At 47.2% G+C, this 10,163-nt stretch overlaps 1 protein-coding gene across 19 annotated transcripts in view; it reads right to left on the reverse strand.

Moving 5' to 3' along the window:
* Positions 1-3,466, reverse strand: part of MAPK8IP3 (mitogen-activated protein kinase 8 interacting protein 3) — a 71,191-nt gene extending 67,725 nt beyond the window's left edge. For 16 of the 19 annotated variants that reach the window (XM_059861617.1, XM_059861609.1, XM_059861618.1 and 13 more), the window contains exon 1: positions 3,054-3,463. In XM_059861617.1, coding sequence (XP_059717600.1) covers positions 3,054-3,371 — 318 coding nt within the window. In that variant the 5' untranslated portion in view covers positions 3,372-3,463. Of the gene's footprint in view, positions 1-3,053 lie in introns of all 19 variants that reach the window. The other 3 variants (XM_059861610.1, XM_059861599.1, XM_059861611.1) reach the window with 2 other exon arrangements.
* Between the last annotated feature and the right edge of the window lie 6,697 nt (positions 3,467-10,163).

The raw sequence follows: 10,163 nt of genomic DNA on the forward strand, positions 1-10,163 counted from the left end.
ACCACCACACCGCACAAGCAATAATGACCCTACGTTCACACATATGTATTCTATGTTCGTATGAAACAGATGGAAGAAAACAAAACCACAGAAATCTGGTGCAATCCCATATCTTCAGTAGCTGGGAGGTCACAGAAAATTGCAAAATTCTGTACTAAGCTCCGCAACGACAGCAACTGACAGCACTGCCTCATGCCAACAAACTCCTATTCTAAATCCACTTGCCCAGATGTTTCTGCTGCCCTATTTTAGGACAAGTGAAAAACATGGAGTCTCTACAACCTAAGAATTTACAAAGTACAGCATGAATTTGCTTTTGGCAAAGATTGATTTAAAAGACAATATACAAAATTGTTTTAAGACAGTTATTTTGAAAAGGAAACATTCCTTTATGGCCTTAATGAAAAGGAAGTTGTTTTTCTGCCCGTGGCAGAGGTGTGGGAACTAGATGATCTTTAAGGTCCCTTCCAACTCAAACTATTCCACATTTCTATGATTCTGTGATTAACCCTAATTTAACAAACCGTACCTGTACAGTCTGTTCGTGCTCAACTGCTGCATAAAGATGAACAGCAAGGTGTGATGGCTCTGCACAGTGGTAATCAGCCAATACAATGCACATTTTAATGCCAGAACAATGTCCCCCTGTGGTTTCAATTACTTTGAATTTAATAAATTAATACAAAGTAACTATAACTCAGGTTTTTTGACAGGATATTGCAAGAGAACAGATCCATTTTTCATCTCCAACCTCTCAGTGTCAATTTAAATTGTAGTAATTGGCACTCATACACAGAGAGGAATCAAGACTGAGGTCAAATCCTGTTTCCAGGGGAGGATCTTCTCAGTTAGAAGAGAAGATCTCACCCAAGACTTGAGGCACAGCCCAGGAAACTGATTTGGGAGGTGGGATGGACAGTCCCTGGTCTCTAAGGCACTGTTTCAGAGCAGCAATGCATGTTCTGGGAAGAAAAGAGTTTTCTGGTTTTTGATTGTGTACAATTACCTGGTAGCCAGCAGAATTCTTTGTCATATACAGACTTTCAGCCCCATACGATGCAATTTACTGCAGCGTAAGCAGTGCATGGGAAAGAGGCATGGATAAATAATGTATTTTCTTATATACTGAGGGAAACAGGATCTGTGTAATAAGCATGGCCTTGTAATAAGGGGCTTGTAGAGCAGAATGCTCATTTATTCTCATAAGAAACACATTATCTATTCCTTTTTGATAACAATCTCCTTGAAGACACTTCTCCCACTTACTGTGTGTAAGGATGACAGAGTATCTTCTTCATCATCATCATCACCGGCACTTTTTAAATCTCACTTTCTAAAAATATCATTGGCAAATGGTATTCTGCCAAGGTTCTGAAATTTCCTTGCAGGGAATGTAACTGCCACCAGTACATTTGCTTCCAGAAAACACATCCTGTATCTAGTAAACCCAGAAGAGAAAGCCACCCCAGTCCAAAGATGCAAGATGATTCCAACTGGTCTGTTCCAACCCCAATTGGCAGTCCCATTTTCTTCCCATAAATAGTGCACTTTAAAAATTACTTCTCAAAAGCTGCAAAATGCTGTCTCTACACAATATAAAAAAAATAATGTACTCAGAATAATTTTTCGACCCCTACAAGCATTCAAAAGAACTTTAGGATCATTTATTAGTCCATTAATACATAATTAGAACTTGGGACTAAAACTTTTAACTGACTGGCTCTTGCTTTCAGTATCAGTAATGGACCACAAGTGTCCTCCCCACTGAGTTACCAAGCTTCTTGCCCACGATTATTAGGCAACACGAACATGTCTATGAAAATCTCGCATCTGCTTTACACCATTTTCCAGTTCAACAACTATTTCATTACTACCATTTCTTTTATTTTATTGATTGCCCCATATCAAATCAGAACTTGACTCCAAGGAAAGCAAATGAATCTTAAATCTGCTCTTCCTTAGTCTTAGAGACAGAAAAACCCCACTTTTGAAGAAGTTTAAAGGAGATGATGTGGTGAGGATGGACTGTTTTCCACCAAAGGGCTACCCCAGCTCACAGACTGTCACTCCAGGAGGCTGAACAGCAACCCCTATGGCTCCCAGCCTTCAAGGCTGAAAGGATGCTCTGTATTTCAGCAGGGACAGGCGCAGATGCAGCAAGATGACAGACTGCAGATCACCTCCCTTCTGTCTTGTCTACATCCGAGCCCCTGTAACCGGAGCATTCTTCTTCCCCTCCATCAGAGGGGTTGGATTTCTCATGAGTCGCTTCCAAACAACCCCACAGCTGGGCAACCCTGCCCCCGCTCTCCCGAGAGTGCATCCCACGCTCCAGGAAACAGCAGGTGCTGACTTGGGAATGATTTTATTAAAACTCAAGGCATAGTTTTGATACAAATAAGTTTCAAAAATAAGACCTTATACTCTAAAGGCAATTCCTTGCTCCAACGAAACAGCTTACAGCTGACGTTGAGAATGCTGGATGACTGCACAAATCGCCCATTTTAAAAACTATTTTTTACACAACAAATTATGCTGACCCCTCCGGATGCTGTTGGCGTTACAAACTGAATTCCTAATTCTGCAGGAATTCCACAGGATTGCAGCTATTGTGGTTGGGTTTTTTTTCCTCCCGCTATCACGGAGCAGCTCAGCCGCAGTGGCCCAGGCCCCGCGGTGCGGCGGAGGAGCCGGGCCGGGCCTGCCGGGGCCGGAGGAGTTCCGGGGGCAGGAGCCCCGCGCCCCCGCGGGAGGGGAAGCGCCTCGCCTCACCCGGGCCCGCCCCCGCACTTCGCTTCTAGAAGGTACCGGCGGTCGCTGTCCCGGGGCGCCCGGCCCCCACACCGCCTCCCCTCGAACCGGGCACACCGCGGGGGCACGGGCAGCAGGGACCCGCTAGTGGTGGCGATGGGGGCGATGGAGCGAAGGTCTGTGAGAGGTGGCCGAGGCCGCATCCCTGAGCCGCCCCCGCCACCCTCTCGGCCCTCCCGCTTCCCTGCATTGGGGCCCCCGCCCGGCCGTGGCCAAAATAGTCGCGGGGCGGCGGCACTCACCTCCTCGGCCTGCTTGCGCAGCGCCTTCTCCCGCTCGTACTGCGTGAGCAGCTGCTCGTTGTCCTCCCGCAGCAGCTCCAGTTCCACCTCGTGCTCCTGGTTGTCGGTGAGCACCGAGTCCAGGTTCTCCAGCACCGTCACCACCAGCGGCATCAGCTCCTTCACCACCTCCTCGTCGTAGCAGTGGATCAGTCGCTCGAACTCGCGGTAGATGCTGTTGGCGAGGCCCGAGACCCGCTCCGACATCACCGACCCCGAGCAGTAATCGTCGCCCGGGTACCCCCCCACGCCTCCATCGTCTAGCTGGATCTCCAGCATCCTGCCGGCCGACAGCTCCCGGCCCCGCTCCGCTTGCCTCTGCTTCGGGCCCAGCTGACGCCGCCGCCACCGGGCGCTGCCCCGCCCCGCCCCGCACGCGGCGTCACGGTCCGCGGACACCGGTCGGGGCGGAGCGCGGCGGCACCGCCCAGAGCTTCTCGATCGGGGGTGCGGGCTACCGGTGCTGAGAGCAGGCCCGGCGCCGCAGTGCTTCTGGCACTGGAGACAGGAGCGGTAGCGGTGACGGCGAGCCGCCCGCGCAGCACACCGCGCCGGCAGCGAGCCCGCCCGCGGCCGGTCCCGGGCCCCGCGGCAGACAAAGCGCCGCGCACCGGGGCTCCACGCAAGGCGCGATGGGCGCGCGCCAGGCCCCGCTCTGCGGCGTCACGCGCAGGGACACCGAGCCGGAGCCAGCGCATGCCCGGGTCGCGCCGCATTCTCGGACCCGCACTGGCTCTGGGAGGCGCGTTAGAGACCCGTTACAGCCGGGGCATTTGTACTTCCAAGATCAGGCAGCCGTAGTTACTACAGAGAAAGCAGATAAGGACCTGTTCAAGGATGAACTGAAACCCAGAGGGCCAAATTGGCCATCTCAAGTCTTCAAAGAAAATTCAGCACAACCACCGAATTTTATCAGTAGATTTCCCAAAGCAACAGCAGCACACACCACATTATGGCCAGAAGCTCCAGCAAATTACGGGCGGCAGCCTCCAGCATCCTCAGCAGGTGTCACAAAAGTCAGTCTGCCACATCCTGGGCTCAGCTGAGTTTGGGCTGTAGAGTTGGAAGAATACAGCAGAAATCATTCTTCTCTGTACTGAGAAGAGCCTGGCAGGAGAGAGAAATAGGCTCCCCTATTTGAGGGAAATTTGAGAAAAGGCTCCCCACACCTTCATTTGGCTTAGAGCTCTGACGAAGAGTGTAATTCCAAAGTCGTGACTAATAATCACCCTAACAGCTTCATATTGCACAAAGGGAAAGAACTTTAACCCTATCCAGAAAGCCTAATTGCAATGGGAATATCACATCTCAGTGGTAATTAAGAATTTTAAGTTTCATGAGTGTTTTGTTCTATGTTGCATCATTATAGCTGACTCCATACTGATAGATTCAGAGCATAACAGCTTTTAGACAGCTACTTTTACAGCAAAAACCTATTTGTCTCTTAAAAAAGGAGAATTGAAAGGGAAGGAATGGAATGGAACGGAATGGAACGGAATGGAACGGAATGGAACTGAATAGAATAATACTGAATGAAATAGGTGTAGCTCACTTGGAAGGGTCCCACAATAACTGAGGCTGAGGTGTAATTAGTTATGGGATGGAGCACCAGTAGATTGTGAGGCATCTGAATGTAACAACCAGATTTTCAAATGTTTCCACACAGTGCAGACCCAGCCAAGCGCATCAAAGGCACTGAGCACAAGAAACAAATGTGAAGAAACTCCTGCTCAAAAATTTAAAATTAAATAAGTCACCCATGTAGGGGCTTTGATTTACTCTGTCTTGTATGGGAAACTTTATAGACCAAGAGTTGTACTGTTATTCACAACAAACACAAGAGTGTGCTTTATAAAATGCAAGATTGTATTTAACATATTATGAATAAAAATGTACAGGTGAACAGACAGAGAAGCAAGGCAGGCAAAGAGAGAGGTAAGACTTATTCACTAATTCCATATTACACTGAATTTCTAATCTCCTGTAATCTCGAGAGCATGTAAAAACATTTATAAAGTTTTCTTGCATTTTGTCCACATACATAAGAAACTGAAACAGTGGACGTGACACAAACTAAAGTCTGTTGAACCACAGAGACTGATGAGCTCATGGCATTATCCAGTCTTCTGACTGTAATCCCAACAGGTCTAGCAGGCATCCCTGAGGGGAGGGGATATCAGCTGAAGTGCATCCTCCTTTCTACAACAGAATCCTGGTTCAGGTCCAGTGACATTGTTAAAGCTCCCGCTGAAAGACAGTGATTGCCTTAACTTAAACTGTACATTAAAAAATACATTCCTATATTTATAAATTCATAAATAACTTCAAGTCTAGAGATCAGTCAAGAAATGGCAGGAATGCTAGATGCTGCCATGCGTGAGAAAGAATTAAAATACCACTTCCAGATCAAAGTTGGCAAGCAAAATATTTGCTTATTCTACCATTTTGGGGTTTTATTGCATCTAGCATATGAGTTTATTGAGGATTCAAATTGTTACTTGCTTAGCACTAAAAGCAAAATAAAAACTGACTGTGCTATACGTATGCAATTGTGTTATGGCTGCAAGGACACTTTGCTGAAGAGCTCACCTTTCCAAGGAGGTAAAGGAAAGGCACAAGGAGTGAGGAATAGATAGAAACACTGAGACTATGCAAGGGAAATCAGGATTCTTTTGTAATAACCATATGATCTCCAATTAACTACTGGGTTTTTTTTCCCTTAGACAGGTAGAGCTTTGCTTTGTGAAAGAATAAGTATTTTTAGGTGTCTTGGTGTGGATATTCTCAGTTCAGTTGAGGAAAGAACAGAGATAACTTCTCCCAGTCTGAGCCTGGAAATCATAGAGGAAAAAATTAAAACAATTATTATCTCTCTTTCTGTAACCATTGTTTATAGATATGGTTCTCCAGAGTGTGCTATTCATAGTTCACCAATAGTGTGAGATGTTTCTACTTTGAGACCAATCAAGTATCACCTTAGTGAGTCACTTTATAAAAAGACTCGCTACTTTCATTAAACGCTTTTGCCTTCTGATCCACCTGAAGACTGGAGTCTTCTTTCCGTCCCCAACTCAACAGTGTCATCTTGGTTTGAAAGACAGGTGTCTGCCAAGGAAGGTGGGAACCTCCCTTGGAATAGAAAATGTGACTGCCTTCCCTCCAAATTATTATAACTCTGAAATTATGGGGCTTTCGGGAAAAGATATGATAAAAGGAATAACGGCTCTTTACTAGTAGATATATATATACATATAACAAGGCAAACAAATATCAACAATGGCAGTAACAGCAAACAAAAAACCAGAAACCCAACCACAGCCTTGTCTCAGCTGCAGGCACCTTCCCCTTTGGTGCACTTCTGGTCAGAGCCAGCAGGGGCGCTGGTGGCTCCTGGCCTGGCAGGGCAGGTGCGATGATTCCCCCGCTGCTGCAGGGGGCGCTGTGACGTGAGCTCAGCCCCTTCTCCACATGGCGATGGCCACTCAGCTGGCGGGGCAGAGAGAAAAGGGCCTTTATTTACAAACCCACAGTCCCAGTGCCCCTCCAGATGGGGAAATGGGCTGCAGCAGGAATCTCGGAGCACTGCCTGGAATAGCAGAGTTGTGTGCCCAGGGTGACAAAGAAAACGTAGCAGAAAACTTCAGCTTTAGCAGGAGCTGCAAGCGTTGGATGGACGCAGCATGTTGGGTTAGGTGTAGCACCAAGGCAGAGGCGGAAAGCAGCAGGCTGGGCAGCAGCAGCTGGGCTTCTCCGTAGCAGCGGCCGCACACACTGACGAGACATGGCCTCGTGGAAGAGGGAAGGGTTTGGGGTTCTGGGTTTTCCCTGGCGGCACCCAAGTAGATGGTGATGGTCCTTTCCAGTCAGATCAGGTATTACTAAGATCCCAGTTCAATGGCTGCTCTTAGGAGCAGAGGCTCATCCGCATTAAGGAAGAAAGCAGTAATGGGCTAGACTTCACAGTGGCAGCAAATTCCCCCAAGGTAGCAGCAGCTCAACTGTTCCCCTCTGAACCCGACAGTGAGAGAAGAGCCAAGCCCAGCCCCCTGACCCCCCAGCAAAAAGTCTCCAGCTATCTTTGTCCTTCCCAAGAGAAACGCCCCCAGCTAAGTCTGCAGCCAGCTGCATGCCTTCCCCCCCACCTTGGGCACTTCTTTTGTCTCTCTTAACTGCTGGTCATTATTATCTCTTAGGCAACAGATGGGAGAAAATTCCCTGTGTGGGGGAAAAAAATCCTAACATTAGGTTTCTACATTGATGGCACACAACCAACGAAAATATTATCTTGTTTTTAGTACTAAGAATTCACCTTCAATTAGTACTGAGCTGAAATTCAAGGTGTTGTTTCAACAGCAAAAGATGGACCACAGTACCATAGGACAGTTGTGGTAGAGGAAGAATTTATGTAAACCAGATTTTATGTGAGAAACAGAGTTCACTTTCTAGAATTTTTTAAAGTTTAATAAAGGATAAAAGAATAATTCAGTGCTGGGGTGCTTTTGGCCAAAGAGCACACTGGTAGCTTAAAATCATGTTCTCTATACACAGTTACATTGCTGGGGTTACATATATATTCATTATGAGAGGAATAGCAGATTTCTTTACAAACAAGCTGCTGGTAGATAAAACTAGCTCTGGAAGATAAAAGAAACAATGGAAAGGATTCCAATGATTGATGAATGGAAAAAGATATTTGCTTTTACAAATAAACTTTAGGTTTGCTGATAAATGAAATTAGGCATTGAGAGATGAAAGAAACAATGAGGAAGAAAACCCCCTAAATTTCGTAAGAATGAAAAATTAAAAGAGAGGGTTATACATTAGAAGGAAATCTTTAGTATCAAGCATATTGGGAAGTCTGTACCTCTCAAGTACCTCAGCCAATGGGAAAAGAGAGAAGGGAAATGCGGCCGGGAAATTAGGATAAAAAGAAGGCTGCATCCTCCAAAAATTGGAGAGATCCCAGGGGAATGCCCCATTGCATCTCCCTTTATTCGAATAAAGCCAGAAAGGACTGCTCTGTCTCCTTTTTGGACATAAACCTCTGGTGTTTGTGGATTAATTTTCTCAACAATTATCTTATAGATGAGTGAATGGTTAACTCTCACAATTAAGGGGTGAACATTGTATGTATGTTAAAAGAAGTTTTATAAATGTATAGTTATGTTACTGTAATGTGCTCCCCCCACACTATGTCTTATTGTGGTGGAACCTGGTGCGTTTTGTTCATGTTTTGTTCACTAAAGGGCTAAAGATAGAGGGAATAAAATACTTAGACCTAAAACCACGTGTAACCAAAACCGCATACAATCACAAGTATATTCTTGCTTTATAAACGCTTGCTTAAAATATTCTTGTTTAATAAGTGCTTGCTCAATAAACCATAAGTTCTAGAATTTTAGGCATGACCACTAAATAAGGAGAAGTCGACCAGAGGACGACCGAGGAAGACTAGCAGCCTTCATCAGACAACTACCAGCAGAGGAGGACCCCTTAGCAACAAGAAGACACGTGCGCAGAGTACTTTCTGGACACGTCCCCAACGAGAAGAGATACAGTATAAAAGTTAGACTGTATCGAACAGTGGGTGCGGCAGTCCTTGGCGAGCGGAGGCTCCCCTGTGTATATATTATTGCCATCTGTTAGAGGTGGGACAGTTATCTTCTGTTCACTGGGCAGTTTTCTTTATCTCTTCCAGACCCACCCTCCCTCCAGGAGATATCTTCTATTAACAGGGCCATTGAGTGCCACTGCATGGCTGACAAAATTCCATCATCCCATTGGGAGAGGCTCCTCCCAGGGGGAGGAGCCAAGCATTCCTACTTGGATAGAATCTGACGTTTGAACACCACAGCAGCCTTTTCCCACTGCATTCCCAGAGGAACAGCTTTCTTCTCCACTGCATTCCCAGAAGAAGACCATGCCCATCTGCACCACCACTGGACCTTCAGAGGAAAACTCCACCCTTCTCCAGGATCCCTGCTCCAACAGAAGCACACCTGGCACTGCAGGAGGGCTGCAGCCACCACTTCAATCGGACTGCTTCCAGAACCCTGACCAACAGGGGGTCAGGTCCTATTCTGTCAATGTTGTTTTGTATTACTGCATTCTTATTTTTATTTTCCCTAATAAAGAACTGTTATTCCTAGTCCCATATCTTTGCCTGAGAGCCCCTTAATTTCAAAATTATAGCAATTCAGAGGGAAGGGGCTGACATTTTCCATTTCAAGAGAGGCTCCTGCCTTCCTTAGCAGATGCCTGTCTTTTCAAACCAAGACATGATGTTAAAGAGGGAGTCGGGGATGGGGTTTTTTTGATAGATTTCTCAGATGAAAATAAAGCAAATGGGACAATATTGTATCTGAGAACCGTTTATTGGTAAAGGAGTGTTCCTACTGAAGGGGATAGAGACGTGAGCAGAGAGGGAAAAAGAGAGACGGAGAGAGAAACAGAAGACAGGGACAGTGCTACTGTAGGAACCCCAGCGCTCTGTCATCATCAGCATGGCAGAAGGTGTTGGTGTTGCCAGCCATAGCGAGCTGTGTGGTTTAAGTGGTGGCTCGGCGCGGCTTTCAAAGCGGCAGCGTGCCTCTGGCGTCGGCTGCAAGCCGCAGTGAGCCTTGCGCCACGCCCGTGAATGGCTGCGTGCACACTGGCTCCAGGCTGGTCGCTACGCGTTGGTATTGCGGTGGATGTGGTCGTAGCTGGGTGCAGGCGGCAGCAGCGCCCAGGAAACGCGGCGGGGATGGCTGCAGCGGCGGCGCCGGCTCCGCTGGGCAGGCATCAGCGTGAGAGGTCGCCGTGGCTATGAGCTGGTTCACGGAAATGGTGAAGCAGGGCAAAGCAGGTGCGGACAGGGAAGCAGGACCACCAGGATGAAAAACTGAGGAGGGAGGGGCCAAACCGACCCTTCAGGCGAGAACCCGCTTACTCCAAGAAACCCAAGGAATAATGGCTCTCGTTGTGTCACAGTTAACTGCTTTTATCCGCTAAAGCTCCTCCCATAGCCCGATTTCCTGGGTGTTCTTCCCAGGCATCGGGGCATTTGTCCCCGCAGCAAGTGTGGGGGAG

Source organism: Haemorhous mexicanus, chromosome 17, assembly GCF_027477595.1.
Source record: "Haemorhous mexicanus isolate bHaeMex1 chromosome 17, bHaeMex1.pri, whole genome shotgun sequence".
NCBI classification, from domain to species: Eukaryota; Metazoa; Chordata; class Aves; order Passeriformes; family Fringillidae; genus Haemorhous; species Haemorhous mexicanus.